Genomic DNA, 23,158 nt, shown 5'->3' with positions numbered 1-23,158 from the left:
GTATTTCTTCAGCATCCTCCAAATAGTCACAAATTGTGCATATATAGCTGGTTGTGAGAATATGCTCTTTCATGAAAATATACTCTACAAAAGGATACTCTCTGAAGAATCTGAATAATACAGCACTTCAGAAGAAGAGTGTAGAGATATGTTATGGATTTTTTTTTTTTCGTATTGATGAATACATTATGGAAGAGATAAAGATTGTTCATATTACTTTATGAAGTCAAAACATTCATACTAAAGGCATTCAAATGTTTTCATCTCCTTTTGACAAAGGTCCTTCAAGATGACAAATTTCAAGTATTTTCAGATTGCCATACATGTATTTGTGGTATTTGGTGTGTGTGGTTTTTTTTATCATGTACTTGCCACATTCAAATGTTTCAGTTGTCATATAATTTCTTAAGTGTGATTTTTTTTTTTTTCATTTTTAAGATTAAATTTCCATGCATCATTTGCAATTGCCCACAGGCACCATTTATTATTTGTCTGGGTTTGTATTTTCCAGTCATTGGGTGATGGCACCAGGAACTTCCCAACTTGGCACGACAAGACATGTATTTGATGGATAAGGGCAACTTCAGTAATGCACCTTGGTTTTATGCTGTTGTGGTGGTATGAATGTACAGTATGCCCTCACGGGCAATAGTGTTACAGTCACTGTATGTACACAATTCACTTTGACTAGAGATAAAAAGCCTTGAAGTCATCCACGGTTAATTGATTGTAAATATATGGTATAATCAATGTAAAGCTATATAGATTCATGATACATATTGTTTATTCAGGAAAATCATCCCTCATTTTTCCAGAATCTATTTGAATGATGTGTGGTTCAACACACGAGGGCAGCAAACACTATAAGAGGGAACACAAATTGCCGTTCAATCTCTTTCACCCTGTTAACTGAGTGCCTTTTCAAGCGAACAGCGATAAAAAAATACCAGGGTCATCCACAGAATAGACGCATCATTTGCTTTCATGTCAAAACAGTTTGCTTTTGTTTGCTTGTTCCTTTGAATGTATCTGTCGGTTCACATCAAAGAAAATAGACAGGAACCGAAAGAGAGAAAAAAGTCTCCCTGTGCTGATTGTTTGTATTTCATACATGACCAAAATATGACTATATGAGATGCCATTTGCTCCACCTCATGGGATACGTATGAGCATTGCAAGAAGGTGTCAATTAATCATGGCATATAGTCCTGTCACAAAAGTATTGGTTTGAAGCTACCTTGATTAAAGAATTATACCAGTGCTGCGATGTAAATTGAAGCATACCTTTTTTTTTCTCTCTCTCTCTCTCTCTCTCTCTCTCTTTGTTTTGTTTTGTTGTTTTTTTTTGTGGGGGGGGGGTTGTGGGGGGATGATTTAGAAACATAAAAAGAGTATAGCATTCCTTTTGAAAATAACTACACAGGTTGTAGCCTAGTGTATCATAGTTTAACCATGATTTGCTTTGTATCTACTTCCTTAAAAGTGAAATTTAAAGCGCATGTGTGTTGTGTGGAAAATTGTCAGCTGTCAAAGCTGCAGTTCCTTCTATTTTTCTATGTGTTTTGTTTGTTTGCTGTTATTTTTTTTTCTGGTGGCTGCATAGTCTTGAAACCAGCTAGTCACAATTACATGTGAATAAATACAGCGCCCTTGATGTTGATGCCTTTTTAAAGTGAGCTCTTAAATGCTGTCTGCCAGGTCTGTGGCCATAGGTAATGTGTGTTTACTTGCTGAAGTGGGATGGGTAAAGATGACTTCACTGTAGTTTTTACACAAATCTTTCATGAATTCTCACGCAGCCACCAAATTTCAGACCTGGGGCGGAAAAGAAAAGCAGTTCAGAAAGGCGTCCCACTTTGGCACTCACCATTGTGAGAACTCACACAGTTCCGTGTTCTGTAAAAGCCAGTCAAGGTTGTGAACCCCTGGGCCATGACTCTTCCACTGTACAAAGGATGAATGGCTCTTCTGCAAGGCCACTCCCTATTTCCCACTGACCACACCTCCTCCTTTCACATCCCTGTTTCTGCATACTTTCCCTCCTTCTCCAGGTCACACTTCCTACCCTGCACCATATCATCTTCCTTCCCTGCACCATATCATCTTCCTTACACCTCACCTTCCCTTCACCACACCTCCTTTCCTATACTACACCTCCTTTCCTAAACCACACCTCCTTTCCTACACTGTAAACCACACCTCCTAGCCTACACCACATTTCCTTATATCTCACCTCCTACACACCACATCTTTCCTCCACAACACATTTTTTCCCTCCACCATACCTCCTTTCCTTCACCACACCTCTTTCCCTACACCACACCTCCTAGCCTACACCATATTTCCTTCCTTATACCGCACCTCATACACACCACACCTTTCCTTTACAACACCTCTTTTCCTCCACCATACCTCCTTTCCTCCATACCTCCTTTCCTTCACCACACCTCCCTAGCCTACACCACAATCCCTTCTTTATACCACACCTTTCCTTTACCACACCCTTCCCTCCATCACACCCCTTTCCTTCACTATACCTCTTTTCTTACACCACCACTCTTTCCCAACACCACCCCTCTTTCCCTACACCACACCTCTTTCCCTACACCACACTTCTTTCCCTTCACCACACCTCTTTCCCTACACCACACCTCTTTCCCAACACCACGCCTCTTTCCCTACACCACACCTCTTTCCCTACACCACACCTCTTTCCCTACACCACACTTCTTTCCCTTCACCACACCTCTTTCCCTACACCACACCTCTTTTCCTACACCACACCTCTTTCCCTACACCACACCTCTTTCCCTACACCACACCTCTTTTCCTACACCACACCTCTTTCCCTACACCACACCTCTTTCCCTACACCTCACCTTTTTCCTACACCACACCTCTTTTCCTACTCCACACCTCTTTTCCCTACTCCACACTTCTTTCCCTACACCACACCTCTTTCCCTACACCACACCTCATTTCCTACTTGTACACCACACCTCTTTCCCTAAACCACACCTTCCCCATACTACACTGCCTTCCCTACACCACGCATCCAGTCTCAGCACCACACTCACTTCCCGTAGAGAAATGATAGATGTTCCAGATCAAGTTAAGATTGATAACTATGCATACTAATTTTAATTGCACTAAATTTTTTGTTTGCTTTTTTTTTTCTATTGAGCACTACAAAAATACAGGTACATGTATGTGGTATAATGATACATTAAAACTGGTGGTAGCTCATATCTCTGCGATGATCAGTCATGTGGGAAACAAAACACTGTGATATTATGTATGATAACAATCTATTGCAACATTGATCCAGTGTTGATATCTGATTATTGATTGACAGGTTCAGAGATGTGCTGTCAAAGTTTCAGTTACCACCAATTGCAAATGTGATGTATCAACTTCTATAAACCAGTATAAAACAAATCACGCACACACATACACACACACACACACACACACACCCACAAAATACCTTCTTTGCTTTTCTTTGGCTCTACATTATATAGGTTACAGGGAAATGACACCAAATTTTGAGGATCAAATCAAGCTTTTGTGTATTATGGAGTTATACACAAGTCATTTCCTGAACATGCTCCTTTGCTGTGTGAGTGTGTGAGTGAACGGCTGAGGGTTAGTTGTCTTTTGAGCAGACTCACCGAAGTGTGTCAGCTCAGAGTGAATTTCACTGTCCATGAGCCGCAAGATAGGTGACGTCCTTCAGACCCACTTTGTTTTGGGTTAGTCGGGTGTGTGAGTCAGTTTGGTGGCTCTGTTTGGAGCAGACGCAGTTCGTTCATTCCCACTCGTCTGCAGCGATATACACCATAGCGAGAAAGAGATAGAGAGCCCAAAGATTGGAGGCCCCAGAGCTGACACGGTTATCGCTCACCTCTAGCGCAGTCCAGCTTGACGTAGCTGTGGCAGAGCATGTCTTGACTTCTGTTTGCGCACAGGCCAAATGTGTTTTTGCCGTCCAGAGCAGGTATAAAAAGAAAAGAAGCTGCTTCAACTCTTCCAAATATCATTAATTTTTCTTGGGCATGCCTTCTTCAGTTGGAGCAAACTATTTCCCCGTTGCTGTGGTGCTGTTGTCTGTGGGGTCTCGTCCTGCAGTTAATGGTGATTTGTGTGTGTGTTCAAAGAGTTGCAGTTGATTACTACAGTACTTGACAGCCATTTGCATTCTTGGAAACCCCTGATTTCTGGCTCATTTTCTGGAGGCACTACCTGGCTTCTAAGGAGACCCACCTTAACATTGCTTGAAATAGTCCAACCTTCAACGTAAACAGGGCACTACTCTTGTAATGGTGATTTATGTCTATTGATTGCTTGGGCATCATTGGTTCTTATTTCAGTGGGATAGTAGCTACCGATTTGGAGTTTTTCTGGCGGCCTATTGAAACCAACCTGTTTGATTCCAGTTCTCTGCTTTGTTAGATGAGTGCTTTTCTTGCATTCTTTGGGTTGACTGAGGCATGCATTCCACAAGGAATGTGTTTTTGCTCTGTGCTTTATAGCAGTGTTATGTATTGTGCAAAAACCACTGCAGAGAATACTTGCACACTAAAGTTCTCTGAACCGTATCATTTATCTCTATCCTTCTGCCCATGACAAAACATTTTGAAGCGTTTTGCAGAATGTCGGGTTTGTAATGGCATTTTCCTAAAGCTGTGAAATTGTAACAACCAAAAACACAGTGTATGCTACATGTGCAAGCGTAGCCAGCATTGTAAATATTTCAGGAAGATACCTTCTGTGTGAGTTACTTATGATACTAAAACATGGCTTGAAAAACATATAAAACCTCTTGCAGTCCCCCACTTACATTTTGAAAAAAAAAAAGGTCCCAGATAAATCAAATATTTGTGTATACTATACAAATCTACACAGTTTTACAGATTAAGGCATTGGACTATTGTGTTTTGACACATTTATTTTGACAATATTAATAGAACACGTCAGTGAAAGTTTGAGGAAAATCAGACAATCTGTTCAAAAGTTATGAATTTTTGAAGTTTCAATGCCACCATCGCTGGATGAGAAGACTACTAAAGCTTGTGTTGCCACATGCGTAAAATGGTATAAAGAAAATATAAAGGAAAATTCAATATATTTTCACTTTGCTCACATAATAAAAGAGCACTTGACTTGCCTCTTTCAGAAGGCAGGGTGAGTAATATTACCCTTAACATACATGTATGTTAGTTACAAGTTGAGGGAATATATACTTTTTCAAAAAATAGAATTTTGTGAAATTCTTCTTATATTTTCCATATAATGTTCGACGCATGTGACATCGTACACTGTAGTAGTCTTCTCATCCAGCAGTGACTTCACAAAAACTTTGAAAATTCATAACTTTTGAATGGTTTGTCTGATTTTCCTCAAACTTTCAGTAATGTGTTCTACTAACATTGCTGCATTCTCTCAATCCACTTGTATATGAAGGTGGACTTGTCCTTTAACAATGTGAGAGGGGGAAATTCTAAACGTTTGAGGTTTGACAGATAGGACTTTCACCTGCCAAGTAAATTGTGTCACAATTGTCAAGAGTGTCCCTGGATCTGTGTCAAGCTCCCAATTAGATTCTAGTCTGCAGCAGGCTGATGAATGTTTTTCATTTAGCAAACCTTATGTGTGGCTGCTGCAGAGATAAGTTGGGTTGGAAATTTCTGTCCCTGTCTGGAATGATTTCAAAGTCTAGAATAGCCATTTAAAGCATAAATGCTAGTATCACAAGTTTGTCCTGTTCCAAACTAGCTGCATTTATTGATGCAATAGCATAAACTTTTTTTTTCTTTAGTTGTAATCAGCATAGTAATAAATATTAAGAATAAAAAATCAGCTAGCATTTAGCTCTAAAGTAGCATGTTAATGCCTTAGTGTGAAAGGTACACATATCACATGAAGCGTTTAAAGCATTTTTTTTTTGTTTTACTTAATACTTACCACATCCCTTTGTATGTCTGCTTCCATAGAGATTTTGTGCAAATTTTCATCATCATCATACCAAAGCAGCATCCAAACTCATACTTGTTTGTTACGATTATCAATAATAGTTCATGATAGAAAACTATCTGTAGAGTTACAGCGGGATCCATTATAGTGTTGGTCTTTTGAGTGCTCAAAAATCGCAGTGTACAAAACAGAAGTGATTTTAAAAGAGAAGCCCACCAGTACATACTTGCCAACTAGTAAGATTTTATCAGATTCAGTAAGATTTTTTACGTTAAAAATAGCAAAATCAGATTTTCTGTCAGAGAAATCAAATTTTTAAAAAATATTTAGATATACCTTTCTTGTCTATTTTCTGAAGATTTGACCGAAAGTAAGATTTTTAACTTCAGTTTGCATATAAAATAAGATTTTTGCAATCCACAAGTAAGATATTTCATCTTGAAATGTTGGCAGGTATGCCAGTATGACTGATATAAAATTTCCCTATCTTCTGTTTGTTTACAGAGATTTGATGGTGAATGACTGTAGCTGGTACATAGTCGACACTTTCAAAGATTGCTTCATGACTTTCGTAATCCTTCCAGTTTTTACAGGAAGTTGAGAAACGGCAAAGTTTTTGTGATGATACCTCTTTTTCCACTTTTGTCACTGAAAAAGTAAATGTTGCCTCCACTTGTTTGAAGAGGAGGTCCAGTGATAATCTACATTTCAGTGCTGCTCATCACTGGTTTACATTTTTTCGTTCTTGCGAGCAGCAATTCTGTGGACTACAAAACCAAGCAGAATTTGTGCCAACTCTAGTTTTCACCGAGAGTCTAGCAACAGTAGCTGAAAAAGACACGATTCAGTTTTCCCTTTTGGACTGAACTCCATTAGAAGAATTTGCTTATCATCTTTAATGTCACCGGCAATACTTATGTGGAGTATTGCATTTTTTACGGGAGCATCAAACAGGAAAATTTGTTCGTCATGGGTAATATCTTTGTATTGATGGCTTGGTAAGTGGAGATAGCATTGTGTATTCATTCTTTACTTTATGGCACCAGTATCCGTGTTTGCTTCGACAATGAATTTGCAGAATGAGAAAACCCTGTCACCTTCTTCATAGCTAAATTTGGTCACATCTTCCTTGTAATGCTTGGCAAATGTGTATTAAGGAAGGGGGGGGGGGGTATCCTGTGGCTCACGATATTGTTGCTCAGTCCATGGTGTTGAATCCTCTATTTCCTCATTCTTTGGTTCAACAGACAATGCAGGTATGTGTTTGTGTTGAAGGTGTATTTGTATGAATGGGATGAAATAGGTGCAAGGGGTTGAAATCACGGGGGGGGGGGGGGGGGGGGAAGAGGAGGAGGCAGAGGGAGAGAGGAGGTACATAGGCACACAATTATCTCTCTGTGAACTACATTCATTTGAACACAAAAGTTATTTTTAGCAGATGGGACAATAGGTTGCTGCATGCCAATTTTTACCTTGAATCTCATGCAGAAATTTGTATGAGACCCATCTTTGTCTTTTTAAATATGATAAAGTGTGGATGTGTTTTGTTTTTGATGATCAGCTTGATAGCTTTAGAGAATTGATAGACCTTGTTGTTCTTGAGTACATGAGTAATTAATCTGGCTTGTTGCAGTGTAGAAATCATTTCTTTTTTGTGTGTGTGCAAAAGATTGTACAGTGATGGAAAAGATGCATTAATTGTCCCTAATGACGAATGATTTAGAACGAATTATCTGTCGTTAGCACTTTGCATGAACATCCATCAAAAGTGTGAGTGCTTGCTTCAGGTTGTTTTTTTATTCTTTCCTCTTTCTCTGAAAATGGTAAATAAATGCTAACCTCAAAAGTGGGGAAAACAAACTTGACTCATTGACATAAGACTTTCTTTTCTTCTGCTCCCCACCCCAATCTTGTGTTCTTTTTATCAAGCAATTCAGGTATCTTTATGCCAGAGATAGTATTTTTTTCTTGGGTTAGGGAATCAGCAGCTATATTTTAATCAAAACTTGTTGGTCATGCCTCATTTGACATTATAGTGGTGGCAGGGTAAAATTTCTTTAAAAAAAAGGTAAACTTTAGCACTCAGATTACCTTTCTTGATGGTTGTAAGTGTATTCTGCAAGTACAAAATACCTATTCACTGATTCCAGATTGAGGGGTGGGAATTGTTGACGAAATATTGTGATCTTCATTGCAAAGCCATATCAATGTGCATTGTATGAGTAGATCACGCACAATGAACCTTTGTCGATCTGATGAAGCAAACTCCTGTGTATGATCAGGGAGGTGGTATGATTGTGTATAATGTGTGTGTTTGTGTCTGTGTGTATGTGTGGATATTTTTATGTTTGTACATCTTTCTGTCTGTGTCAAGTGGATATTTTTATGTTTGTACTTCTCTGTGTCTGTGTGTTTATGTGGATATTTGTATGTTTGTACTTCTCTCTTATGTGGATGTCTTTATGTTTGTACTTCTCTCTGACTGCACATTATATGTCTTGGCATTGGATGTCACTAATTTGTCTGAAAAACAAAGAGTTCATGTTCATCCTGAGAAGTTTGTAGAGTGGAGTTGGCAGAAGGTTTAAAGTTCTTCTGTGTTTTGATTTTACGCCAAGGCTTGCTGGCAGTCTGAATGTCTACATGCTGTTGAGCATTCTTAGGAGGAACTACATTGTATGAAAAGCCTGTGCTGAGTTTAAGAAGTGTCAACTGCGTAGTCGTTGTGTCCGCCACCGAACCAATTTTATGAGGTCCTCATTTTGACAGAGTGTGATGGACTTCTCCAATCAATGGGGGAAAAAAATGGCTTAATTTTGAGTCCGGCACCTCTACCACCATGGAGTTATTCTGCAGACACATACTGTATTCCAACTGGAAGTAGTATTCTGGTCTTTTGCATTTTAATTTCCTGTGTTGATGGATTGGGAATTAGAGGTTGGAGAATTGTTGGAAAGAGAGATTTTGGTGCACACCGCAACATGCACAATTTTTTTTTTCTTTTGTCTTTTCATTGTTTTTTCCCTTGCACAGCCAGAAAGCCTGGATGGGTTTAACCATTTTCACAGCTATCAAACGTTCCTGCTGTCCATGACTTTGGATTATGTCTTTCTCTAGCTCTCCAATACTCTCTGTTTTTTTGTGTGTTCAAGCATTAATATGTGCTTAACATTGTTTGACTAAGCATTGCGAGGTGCAGCGAAGAGTCATATTGTTTAAAAAAAAAAAATCTGCTTTGTCATTTTCCAGTCGCAAGCCTGAGGTGATAGTCTTCAAGATTGTCTGAACTCTTATCAGCATTTCATACAGTTTCACCGCATTTGCGGAGCAGTCTTCAAGATTGTCTGAACTCTTATCAGCATTTCATACAGTTTCACCGCATTTGCGGAGCAGTCTTCAAGATTGTCTGAACTCTTATCAGCATTTCATACATTTTCACCGCATTTGCGGAGCACACCTTTAAACATGATCGTTGGCTCTGTAGGAGGAGACTTTTGACAACACGAGGTGTGCAAATGAACAGTGACATTGCTCGTTTTCAGACTGCACACAAACAGGGTCGCATGCATACGGAGTTAACTTGCTAGTTGAATTGGAGGACCAGAAATCAGGCGAGACCAACCATCACCACCATGGACTATCTTGCAGAGCTTGCGAGCGCGACAGTGTTAAACTGAGAGGCTAGCTAATAACGAAAGGGTGCCCAGTAGAGTTTGTGGCCATGCTGAAGATAGATTATACCTTGTTCCCTCTCGGGGAAGACGACCTGCTGATGTCGAGATGTCAGCGGCGCATATCTGTCCCCCAGGACTCCCCATCGAGTCCCCCATCCAGCCTTTGGACAGATGACTACTGGTAGGTACACACACGTTAACCTTGTCAAGACCAAGAAACCACTTACCGGTATCTGTGGTTTGATCCAAATTTAACCACTTACCGGTATCTGTGGTTTGATCCAAATTTTTATCATGATAATTCTTATGATTCATTGCTAATTTCATTTAGGAAAAATTAAAGGTTTTCTTTTCATTATCAGAACCCTATTTTGGTGGTATACCACTGGTTTGTTTAATTTGCAGAATTATCAAGAGCCAACTTTACAACTAGATTTATAAGTGAATCTTAAATTGGCAAGACAAGTCATAAGGTTAAGACTACTTTTTTTCTGTCCAAAATTGGCAAATTTTTGTAATTTTTTTTTCTTGTAGATTTTATGAAGATTTACTAAATTTTACCAGTTTTATCTCATATTTCTTTGGTATAGTATATATACAATAAAATTCAGAATTGCACACATAGTTTAGAATGAGGTCAAGATGATAATTTTTGGAGCAAATCTACCTCCTAAGACTTTATACACTGTAGGTCAAGATATCACTCTGCCACACTACCTATTGGCAAATCATGGCACTTACTGGCACTTTACACATGGTTACATAATATCCAACAGGTGCAATAAAGCCCTGACCATATGACGTCATACATATCGACCCTGACTATTTACCATTGCACTCTTTGTTTCCATTTCCAGATACTGAAATGTCTTTGTTTCTGACTTTATGAATGTTGTTATGCCAGTCAAACCAGAATGTCCCTATAAATCTATAGAATGTTTGGTGTAATAGATCCAGTAGTGAACGCAAGCGACAATTCAGTAACAAAACTTGCATAATCAGACAAAATTGATAAGGATAGAGTTATGTGTAGAGCTTTTGTCACCCAACGTGGGCACTGCTTGGGCAAAGCTGGTCATTTTTCATTTTTCAATACATAAGGTGAAACTAGAGTTTTTACTTTCACTTTGTCAATTCAATTGTCAATTCTTTCTGTTTTCTGTCTTCAAAATAGGCAAAATTTTGTATTCTTACCAACTCATCTTCAAAGATACAGGAAGTCAATACACTTTTTTGAAAACTTGTTCAAAGTATTAAAACTTGTTCCATGAGGTCGTTACTCTGTGGGGGTTGTTTTGTTTTTTGTGCTTTTTTTTTGCACAAGACAAGTTAGAATTCGCTGTCAGAAAGGAATCATGTTGAAAAAAATCAACATTTCTGCAGATGTATGGATTTTTATTTTCTTGTTGATAGTCTACTGCAGCATATGTTTCATTACATTTTGTTGCAAACAGGTAAAACATTGGTACTTTGTGTTACTAATAAATCAGCAACTAAATTTGCTTTCACAATTACTTCCATCTTTACACATTCACAAAGTATGCAATGAGAATTAACCTAGATCTCTAGTGCAACAATCTTGTATACATGTATGGGTATTATTATGAGTTTTCATTCATGTTACATATCTATAGATGACTTAATTGTGTTTTGTTGTGTTCATACAGTAGGCTATCATATTATTTGAGTAAATACAACAGAAAGTTTATTGCATGTAGGCAACTACAAATTGTAAATATTGAATCCTTGATTTTCATTAGGCTCACAACAAGGCTGTGTCATGAAATTGGAAAAGTAGGTGTCCCTGCTATTGGTTATGCATAGTGGGATTTTGCATCTAATCAGCTTTAATTATTGATGAGCCCATTATGCTGGACCATATAGTGCCCGGCTGTTTGAGTTATGGATTTTTCTCTCATTGTGAAGCCATTTGCGTGAAGTTTTCCACACTCCTTGGCCTAATTGGAAATGAATATTTAATGGCGATAACCAGTTCATATGACAGCACTTTGTCTGCTGTAGATATGGAACAATTTTAGTAACAGATACATGTCATGGATGTAAAGAGAGAGAAGGAGAAGGAAGCAAGGAAACAGTTAAAAAAAAAAAAGAAAGAGGAAGACACCAGCTATAGGGTAAAGGTTTTCAGGGAAATTTAACTAAACTACTTCAACCACTGTAGGATGGACATTTATATTTCATGGACAGAGAATAATAAACTTACAGAGCCAATTTCTCATCAAGACCAGCGCTAATTAATTAAAAGCCAGGTTTTGCTTAATTTTACATAACCTGCCAGGCTGGTTGAGGAGAGAAGAATTGATTCACAATGCACCCTCAGAGCAGAAGTCATTGTTGATTCATGTGCATGTATGTACATAGTTGTGATAGTGTAGTGTATAAGTGAGTGTGTGTTTCTGTGTGTCTGTCTGCTTGTCTGTGTGTGTGAGAGAGTGATTGCTGGCTTTAAAAAAAAAATCATATGAAAGTGGTAATTAGTTGTGTCCAGTTTCCAGGAATAGAAGTGAAAGATTACATGCAAGAATTGAAAGGAGTGTGAAATTGTGCTATAGCACTGATAAGTTAACCCATTGAAAACTAGTCCTGAACATATCCAGGCAGTTGTCTATAAGAAATGCATGTTTTGTTTTGTTTTTTGGTTTGTTTTTGTTTTTTGTTTTTTTACTAAATCAGCTTTCCGTCAATGATTTAATATCTCACTGTGCAATCTGGTGCCATCAACTTTTAATGATAAAAGGCATGGACATCTTTGTGTAATTATTCACAATCCATGTTTCATAAGGTTTGATTAAAAAATGAGAGAGAGAGATAGAGAAAGCCTACCCTGTGAGCTGCATCAAGTATTCAGCATGGAATCTATTGTAGAGGGGACAAATTAAAATGCAGAGCTGTGTTGAGGTATTGTTCGGCAGGATTATATATCCGCGCAGCCTCGTCAATCTTTTCCCGGCCACTTCCAGAGCATATGGTAACGACAGATTGTCTCGCCCTCAAATTACTCGCCAAATTGGTAGCACCATCCTTCTACAGTCTGTATATCCCCCCCCCCCTTTTCCTCCCCTCCCCTTTCCCTCTCTCTCTCTCTCACAAACCATCTCTCTCTCAAACTATCTCTATCTCTCATAAACCATGTCTATCTCTCACGAACTATCTCTCCCTCTCTCACAAACCATCTCTCTCTCTCTCATGAACTATATCCCTCCCTCTCTCACAAACCATCTCTATCTCTCACGAACTATCTCTCCCTCTCTCACAAACCACCTCTCTATCTCTCATGAACTATATCTCTCTCCCTCTCTCACAAACCATCTCTATCTCTCACGAACTATCTCTCCCTCTCACTTTCATTCTCATTAGCCACTGATGGCAATGCAGATGAGTTGGGCTGAAGGGTGTTACATGGAAGTTTTTTTTTATGCTGGTCCTCCCCCCCCCCCCCACCACTTGTCCATCAGATTTTGTCCTCCTGCATTTCTATGTGAAGATGAGGATGGGTTGGAGCTCACTACAGATGAGAATAGGACAGTGTGATGTATTAGATGACACTCCCATATGTCGTTAAATGTCAGTGGTGCAAAAAAATCTCTCCTTCGCATTCTCTTTACTCTCCACTTGCAGCTGAAAATGTCAGCATTTGTCTGTTGAAAGATTTGATATCTAGGAGAAAAGCTAAGAATGAAATGTACAAAGAAACAAGACATACATGTAGAGGTGTGACCCCACCCTAGACCACCCTCTTAATTTCCCATTAAAGGGATGGTATAGTTTTGGTTGAGACCTACAATGTAACATCAAGTTTCTAACATTTTTTGTGAGATAATGAGAAACCTCTTATGAAATATGAAAGAGCATGTAATTCCATGAGGAATTCAATGTTTATTTGATGAAAATTGGTTTTGAAGTGGCTGAGATATCCAAAATAGAGAGATCCTGATAAAATGTGGGACCCATCTTTTATTGCGATCGCTTTATTTCACCTTGTTTTTTGATGTTTCAGCCATTCCAAACCCGATTTTCATCAAATAAACTTTGAATTCCTCTTAAAATGGTATGCTCTGAACTATTTCATAAGTGTTTTCTTGGTATCTTGCAAATAAGTTAAAGCCCAATTCTCATCTCTACCAATACTGTACCATCCCTTTAACCCATAGTTTCTGGGCCCCTGGTTAGTCCTATGTTAAGTTTATGGCGAGCTTAGAAACAGAAAGGTGCGAGGAATAAAAAATGAATAAAAAAATGCTGGTAGACTGATATTCGGGATTGTTCAGGCATCATTTGTGTATCTTTCCTTATCAGCCTCAAGCAGTGCCCCCCCCCCCTACACACAATTTGTTTACTAAAATCAAAGGCAATATTTCCAAAGCAAACTTTTGACTGTTTTGTGTGTTGTCATTTTAGAGTGAATGCCAACAATGTTACCGAAAGCATTCCCAAAACTTGTCCAAGGTCTCTACGTACCATTATTGTGAAAAGCATTTGGACCAGTGAATTCGACCCAAAGGAGTGTCGTAAAGGAATGCTTCGATCATCATTAGGCATTACCCCACCGTGGGGTGGAGAAGCTAGTGGGACTCGGATATATATTTGAGAATCCTTGTAATGAACTCTGTAAAGCTTTATCACTGATCTCTACATGTACACACACAACCAAAGAATCTTTGCTAGAGTCGAACATTACCATGAAGTATACAATCTAAGCTTTAACCCGTTGAGGACGAGTCCTGATTACACTTGGGCAGGTGTCTATGGGAAATGCGTGTTGGAGCAAAATCAGCCCATCCTCAATTGGTTAATAACAGACATAAAAAGGTGTTCACTTACAGGCCGTTCTATTCTGGTAGCCCTGCACTGGTCATGGTTTTCAAATGCACCCCAGTGGGCAGTGAATGAGGATTGATTCAGTCGCGCTACCCTTGTATCCACACACTCCCGAGTATGTAACATGAATTCTTAAAGTTGGTATTTGTTGGTATTCGTGCTTACATACAATGTATTTGTTTTCCAGTCATATGAATCGTACTCGAGTTGGAATGTAATAGTAACCAGCAAATTTGAAGGTCCCCTTTCTTTTATGCTGGTCTCGAAGTAAATATAATAAAATGTGCTGGTGAGGTCAAGCTTGTTAGAGAATTCTTTGAGACCATAACTTTGGCAATGGTATTATAAATCTATCAGATATATTCATATCTTTGATTGTGGATGCTAGTCTGGAGTGTTGCCTGATCTGCGAGTAGCATTTGGGGGCTCCACCCTGGCAAGTCACTGGTAGTCTCTGCAGGTATGGTCTGTAGTAGTTTAATAGTCAGGTAAAAATGCTTTCAACCCTGGTCACTGAAAGGTACCCTTATTTTTTCTTGCTCCCAACGAGTAGCATCATGTGTGCTGGTATTCGGTGGTGTCATGGAACATTCCAGAATGCTTAGCACTGCTGAACCCATCAAGTTCTAGGATTATTTTGCTGCAGAAAAAAAAAAAAATACCATTAAATTGGAACATCTGAATTTTCCTGTATATCCTATAGTTTGAGAGATATTAGACAGAACTGGTTGTAAATTCATCAAATTTGCACAAAAGCATAAAGAATTCTATCAAAAAAAATTGCAGTGTGAGAGTAACAGGAATGTCATTCTTCTTTAATTGCATCATCAGTTTTAAGAATCTGTTATGAAGTTAGCAGTCAAAAGCCTCCTTGGACTCATGCAACTGAAACAAAAAAAAAAACATGATCAGTAAAGCATTCAAGTGAGAAATAGGGTTGGGTTTTCTTTATCATTCTCTCATATGGAATATAGACTATGCAGTTCTACAAATAACAGAAATGTGGATTCTTGGGCTTGGACGAGTTTCAAGGAGCTGACTCTGAGTTTTATACAACACCTAAAAAGAATGTAGCTATCCGATTGATTGCCCATCACGTGACATTTAGTTAAAAGTTCCACCGCACGTTGTGGCTGTCAGCCGTGCAATTTTGTTTGAGCAAAAATGGATGGCGCATGGCTGACGTCACCCATTTCCATTGACTCCCGTGTTAAACTCACGATTGACTCGAAAGTTTTTGTTCCATTGCATGGCTCTGATGTCACAATAAACAAACATTTGCCGCGCGCACTCAACAATTACAAGCGCGCTTACAAGTGCGTACTTCAACCGATCAGTTTCGTGTACATACATACGTACACGATGACTGTGTGGCTACACACTCATCTTTGATTGCCATTTCTGTGCTAAATTCAAGAATCTGTGTGGACCACATCTGATGACGTTTGAGGTGTTGTATTAAAACAAGTAGTGTATGGTCTTTGCTCGTGCAATGGAACAAGATTTCACACTCGGTGAAAGATGAGGTGCACTATTCAACTCGGCTTCGCCTCATTGAATAGAGCGTCTCTATCTTTCACCTCGTACGAAATCTTGTGCCATTGTGCTCATGACCATTCACTATTTGTATACTAATGCACTCCACACTCAAGGGTAATATCTGAACCATAGTAAATGGCAGAAGCAAGAGAGTCTACAAGGGGTTCTTGTGTAACATCCTCAGTCCTCAAAAGCCTGCAACATGCCATGCAACATCCTCGATTATTGGCAACAAGCTCAAAATGAAATGTAATCAGCATGTGAAAAACCTGTGTAAATCTTGAGAAACATCAGACTACAATTATTGTACTCAGAAAGTCTATGCGCAAAACGTGGGACAGATCATTTAATGTAAGGCAGGACAAGGGGAAATAAGTCGCAAATTGTGCTCTACGCTCTCACGATGTGCAATACGTTCGCGTACAATTCCCACAATGTTCTCACGTTTAGAGCTTGCAACGTGCTCAAATCTCAAATTTTGGGCCACCCTGCAAAAGTATGTAGAGTTCATGGATTACAGCTATCAATGCATAATGTAATTTTTGTTTATTTATAACAACATGTTCGCGTAATCTTGATCACAACAAAATATATCCTTCCTATGCCTGTTTGGATTTTTTCGCATGGTAGAAGTAAAAATGAAAAAGAAATTTAAAGAATTGAATGAAGATGAATAGATATAAAAAAAAAAATACTCCTTCCCCTCACACACAGAAACACACAACACATACATGTTTGTTAATTTACAGATCAGCAGTTCCGATCTTAACAAATTTAATTTGTAGAGGGAGACAAACTTAAGAAACTCACACCTGAACCTTCACCCCTCTGAATGATATCTTTCATATATCATAATACTCTGGTAGTGTGTGGTGGATTAATCTTTCTGTTTTCTTTGTGTAAAGAAAATATGGGGTGGGAGGTTGGAAGAACAGGTAGCAAGGACAACTCACCTGCATAGAAAATATCCTGTGAATTGCTATTCCAACCCAAGGTGAATATTGTCTATTTTTTCTTTTATATTAAACAGTAATATTCTTTCTGGTAAGCAGCAATGCAGAGTACATGTAGTGCATGTATTTTAGCTTACCCATGTAGGTACCCCACTAATTTTCAACAGATGAATTGTTTGGGCAGTCTGCTTGTTAAAAAACAGAAAAAGAAAAGAAGTACTGGTATGGAAAAATATACAATAACCCGACTGGCCAGCAGGAAAAACTCAAACTGTACATATTGTGTGCAACAATGGGTTGTAGTGCACAGTTACAGATGGATGTCACATACAATACAAATTTTCGATGGTGAGGGTTTTGAATGCAAGTTGCTAAGTTTAGAAAATTGGAATTCCGGGGCCCATTGCATAATACTTACCATTGATTTTCAGTGGTAACTACCGTCAAAATTAGGCATCACAGCCAATCAGCATCAAGGATTATAAAATTTACCGCTAATTTGAAGACTTACCACTAAAAAGGAGCGGTAAGTCCAGCGGTAAGGGTTTTATGCAACAGGGCCCTGGAGTGTGATTTTGTTTATTTGTGCATTTGTTTGCTCTTATGATTTGGCCGTGTGTGTTTGGTTGCTTTTGGTGCTGTTGCCCATTGATTATAATATAGTGTGACGGTTTTTGTAACCTTTAGTCCTCAGTTATCGCTGTGATAGACACTATAGTGATGTACATTTTGATTGAGAGAAAGGGAGAAAAACCATTTCAGAAGATCAGCTGATTTTTTTACAAAACATGCCAAACATATCAGCCGAAATACACAAAGGGAGTTTAACCTGTTATGTGCCTAGGCACTTTATAGCCTTTCTTGCCAGGCTTTTGTATCGATCTGCATTCAGTAATTCATCCAAACTTCACCTAGACCTCATTTACTGTGGCGGGGCCCAAGGCCCGTCTACGTTGTGGTACTTAGCCTGGAATTTTCGTGCATTTACACTGCCTTGTCGTGTCGCGCCTGGGGAGTGCAGTTTCCTTTGGCAATCTTTTTTTTTTGTGTGTGTCATAGTGGCACTCTACATACATATACATCAATTTTTTTTTTCTTCCAGCGATCTCTAGAGTACCACCGTGTGGATTTGGCTGTGTATTCGGGTACGCTTGCATTTACATCAACGAAAGGCGGTCCGTGACTTCCACCTAGAGGTAGTCTCAGGCCGGCCCCACTTTTGGTACGGCAATTGGGCCCGTGTGCATTTACACACACACAAAATTGCTGCAGTATCTAGTACTGTGGCATTTGATGTCATGATGATTTCTTTTAATGTGAATGTACATACTTGTGCACTCTAATATTGTTTTATTCCCAAGAGCATTGTGCACTGGTACAGGTACATGTATATCCGAAGGAACTGGTGCACACTTTTTTACTTCCAAGTGGAGACGGTTAGGTTTCCAACAGCTCAAAAACTGGCCATTATTGAGCACTTTCGGAGCAAATACAATTCTTGAATTTGAAAATGTATGTATACGTCTGCAACTGTACTTCAACAGCCAGTTATGTCTGATTACAACCATATAATGATTTTGACTTCTTCTTTCCCCTGTATGATAATTTTGTTTTCTGTTTCCCTTTTCTTCCTGCTTACAGGAGAACGCGGTCCATCAATGCGCCGGTCCCGTCCCCCTCCTTTGGGCCCAAGGCCATGCTGAAACGGGTGCCTGTCTCTCAGATTATGTAAGTATGCTTGTCAGTATCTGATTTTGTCTTCTTTTTTTTCTCAAAAAAAAAATCATCTGGTCTTTACCCATGTGTGAATAAATGAATAAGTCAAGTTTGCCCCTGGTGTAATGCTGTTTTTAACATCCTAAAATGAAACATAATGAAACTTTGCTTTTTGTTCCCAAAAAAGTAGAATTTATGCTTCTTTAGCAATATCAGATCATGTGATATCAAATGACTTTTTGTGCTTGGGGTATTGGCATACACAGTCTAATCATTTTAGACATTAATTATTCAAACAAAGAGATCAGAAAGGATCTTTCCTTTGTGTATAACACCTCCAAATGTTTAGAAGTCAATACTTTTTTCCTTTTGTTGGGGGGGGTCTTTTTTGCCAATATCCTTTTTTTTCTGTCCAACTAGATATTATTTTATGGAATTGGAATAAATAGGGGGTATTTTCTCTGATGAAAAGAATGTTGCTTCTTATTTAAACACAAACTCATCAGAATTATAAACCTGCGAGAGTTTGAGTGAAACAAAAGCTGAGCAGGAGACCTTGTGTACTGACACCACTAAAACCAACCTAGATTAAGTTTGTGGATAGTTGTTTACTTATTTGTCAGCAAACCCTTGTGTGTGGTAGAAAAAAAAAATTCGCCCGCTCATTGTAAATATGGATTATCAAAGTTGTTGTCCAAAACATTGCAATGTACACAAACTTCAAATATAAAAATGTGGCATTATTTTTAGTATGTTTTTGTTTTAGTATATTTTCAAAAATGATTTTGGAGTTTAGGAGAGTAAGGTTCTGTGACATGTACCTGCAGTAGACCAGTTGCTAAAAGAATATTTTTCATATTTGGTGACATTTTTCTTTAAGGACTTCGCAACAACCTATTTCATCCATCTAAACATAATCACTGTATTTTAATACAAGGAATACACTTAGCAGGGATTAGTTATTTCTGTGTTAGGTAAGCCACAGATAATATTCTCGGTTCTCCATAAAAGTTTTTGTCAAAGAGGTACACTATATGCATGAACTACAAGTTCTGTAAAAGCGAACATTATTTGCAAAACACGAAACTCGTCATAAGATAAAAACACACAAATGTTTTGTTTGTCATTAGTACTACTACTTTATATGTTTCATTCTGCGGGATTAAAATCACATGAAATTCATTTTACCTGGCCTAGTAAAAAAACAAACAAACAAACAAACACACACTTGCGCTGAAAATCCCCACTTTTGTAGTGTGTTAGTAAAACGGTCAATTTACTGCTTTTACCAAACTGCCAGGCATGTGACAGACCCGTCCAGCCAGCGCCTAGTATGGAAATCCACACCCCTGTCAGTCCTCATCATTAAGAAGATTTATGACACCTCTGTCATTGAGCCCTTCAAGCAGATGACCACTTGGCTATCGCAGGTGAGTGACCCACATGGCTCGACATCGCTATTTGCTGTAATTAGTGCCTATACCAGGGCTAGACATTTGCATTGGCCTGGGGCCACTAAATATTGATGTCATTCCACCAGACATCCTAAAAAGATAAGTTTTATAATTTTACCTGTTTTCAATGAACAAAACCATGATAAAATAACATGTCACTTTGGGGCCCTTAAAATCAACTAGAATATCAGCACTTCTTCAAGAATATACTGTATGCATTTTTTTTTAGTCTCAATATAGTTGAAAATTTAATTAAGTCTTGATTGCAAATGGTACAAATCTACATTTGTATCAAATTAGTGTCATTTATTAATACATTAATCATCAAGATGATTATAAATGAGAGTGATGTGGTATCATTATATACTTGATAGTTGGATGATGATTTGTGGAAGTTTATTAGACTGGCACATGTATTATACGGTCATAATTCAGAATGAAATAGAGGGAGGTAAACATATATGCAATATAGTTGTAAAATAGGTCTGCACACAACATAAGAGACAAAATGGATTCGTATGTTTCATTAATTTTGGACCTCTATAGACCTTTTCCGGACCTCTAAAATTGGTCTGAATGGGCCATGTGAAAAAAAAAAAAGTTTCTGTGGATCCGTGACTACAACCATACTTCAAATTTCTGCTCTTTTAAGCAAATTCTTTTTTTTTTTTCTGATTGCTCAGACAGACAAATTAAGTTATCAAACTTGACCACCCAAAATCAGAAAGGTACAGCAGCTGATATGACGGCCTCTAAAACAAAGGGACAGTGCATTAGATCACTTCATTATACTCTTGTACTTAAAGGGAAGGCTAACCCAAAGAGCAATGTGGATTGAGTAAAAGCTTTAGCATTAGTAGAACACATCAGTTAAATTTGAGGAAAATCGGACTATCGATGCAAATGTGATGAATTTTTAATGTTTTGGTGTTGGAACCGCTGGATGAGGAGACTACTAGAGGTTATGACGTATTAGTGGACAACAATATAAAGAAAATATAAAAGGAATTTTACACAAATTCATTTTTCTACCAAAATGAAAGAGCTCTCGACTAACCAATTTCAGATACCAGGGGGAATAAGTGCTACCCCTCACATATGTCAGCATCAAGTTGATGGAATGTGTAATTTTCATGAAAAATGAAACTTTACTGTTTTCCCTTTATATTTTCTTTAAATTTTAGTCCACTCGTACGTCATAACCTCTAGTAGTCTCCTTACCCAGCAGTTCCAACACCAAAACTTTAAGAATTCATAACTTTTGCATCGATTGTCCGATTTTCCTCAAACTTTCACTAATGTGTTCTACTAATGTTACTGCTTTCACTCAATCCACACTGTTCTTGGGGTTTACGTTCCCTTTAAACCTCTTCAAGGATCGTATCAGAAATTTTCTTAGTTCTTCAAACTTCGACAATTGTCCCACGTAGGAAAATCTTTTGCTAGCAAAGACACTCAGTTGTTTGGGGTTGTTGTCATTTTTTCCCCCAAACTGAGAGGATTGTGCTACCATCACAGGTCAGGAGATTTGCATTAATAACGTAAGGCCACTTCTCTTTTCCTCGTTCTTTGTGACTGAAGGAGAAGAACCTAGTAATCTACGTGGAGAGTAAAGTTATCGAAGAGGATGAAGACCTCGCAGCGGATCCCGAGTTTTCCACCCTCATGAAGAAATTCAAGCAGTTTAAAGAAGGTAATCTCTTGGCCCAAGACTAATTGACAGCTGTGAATGTGTCCTCTTGTTTTTGTTTTGTAGATGCTTCAGGTGCTATTATTTCTGACTCCCAGTGGTGTTACGAGACCATTTCACACTGAGCCCAAGCAGTAGAGATTATTGTTTGTTTGTTTGTTTGGATTGTTTTAATTGATAACTAGCTACATGTATTCATGATTCAAGGCAGTTTTGTGTTTACGCAACAGGTCTGTACCAGCTTTAGCCAATACAGGTCATGGATGTATTATGTGCCTATTCATAGTGAGTAAAAAAAAAATGTCTCTTTTTGTGGATAACTAAAAATATCAAAAACCTCTACATACAATTTATAACAAAGATAACTCAAATCGTTGCATAAGCTTTCCAGAAGGACCATTCCCACACAAAAGTTATTGGTCTTTTCATTACCTGGAAAAAAGCAATTTCGTTTGCCACCATTAACGCATTGGAAAAAAAAAATCATATGGCTGAAATCTCTGAACTGCATATAATGCCTAAACAATGACAAAAGTTTACAACATTTTTCATGTATGATATCCCCCCTCAGAACTGTGCCAGGCTTTGACATGTTCTACCCTACCTGTCATAAACCTTTGCACACAAAATATGGATGCTAAATAAAGTTGGCCCTGTATAGACCACTGGGGAAAGAGTGGCTCCTACCTGTTGTAATTTTGTTTTCGTACTCGGGCCTGCTTTCTTTTCATTTTTTTTTTTCCAGCCAAAGCTTGACAGAGACATACGCAGTGAACTTTGAACCCAATCCACACTTTGAATAGCTGGTGTTTTGTTTTTTCCCCAAAAGACTGTGGTCACACTATTGTCATTTCACTGTACTTGTCCATTATGGCATCGTGTGCTCTCAGGGTCACTGAGCATTTTGTCTGTTCAGATGCAGTAGGTCGTTCAAACTAGTGACATTTCAGCTGTCTTAATATGCACCTTTGGCATTATCGCTGACTTATATGCCCCTATAGAACTGCATTAAAAAGGCTGGATGCTTGGGTATAACTAAAGGTCCTGTTAACCTTTGTTGAGAATGAGTCCCGAGTATACTCAGGCAAGTGTCTATGGGAAATGTGTGTTGTAGCAAAATCATCCCGCCCTCAGCGGGTTAAAATCAGACTTTACGTTGGTATCCACTTGAATGTTGTCAAGCCATGCAGGGGTAAAACGTGGAATTTATCATTACTTACACGCACACACAGGCAAACGCATGCCGCAAGGGAATTGAGAAAATGTTGATCTGTGTTAGGACACATCGAGCTCGTCAAACGGGGACAAACCCGATGAGCT

General features: G+C 38.5%; 1 protein-coding gene across 1 annotated transcript in view; it reads left to right on the top strand.

Moving 5' to 3' along the window:
* Positions 1-23,158, top strand: part of LOC140238865 (NAD kinase-like) — a 58,241-nt gene that overhangs the window by 21,365 nt on the left and 13,718 nt on the right. The window contains exons 2-4 of the mRNA XM_072318761.1: positions 18,620-18,706; positions 19,995-20,124; positions 21,730-21,841. Coding sequence (XP_072174862.1) covers positions 18,620-18,706; positions 19,995-20,124; positions 21,730-21,841 — 329 coding nt within the window. The remainder of the gene's footprint in view (positions 1-18,619; positions 18,707-19,994; positions 20,125-21,729; positions 21,842-23,158) is intronic.

This window comes from Diadema setosum, chromosome 15 (assembly GCF_964275005.1).
Source record: "Diadema setosum chromosome 15, eeDiaSeto1, whole genome shotgun sequence".
In the NCBI taxonomy this organism is placed as follows: domain Eukaryota; kingdom Metazoa; phylum Echinodermata; class Echinoidea; order Diadematoida; family Diadematidae; genus Diadema; species Diadema setosum.
This window is presented reverse-complemented; position numbering and strand designations above follow the sequence as displayed.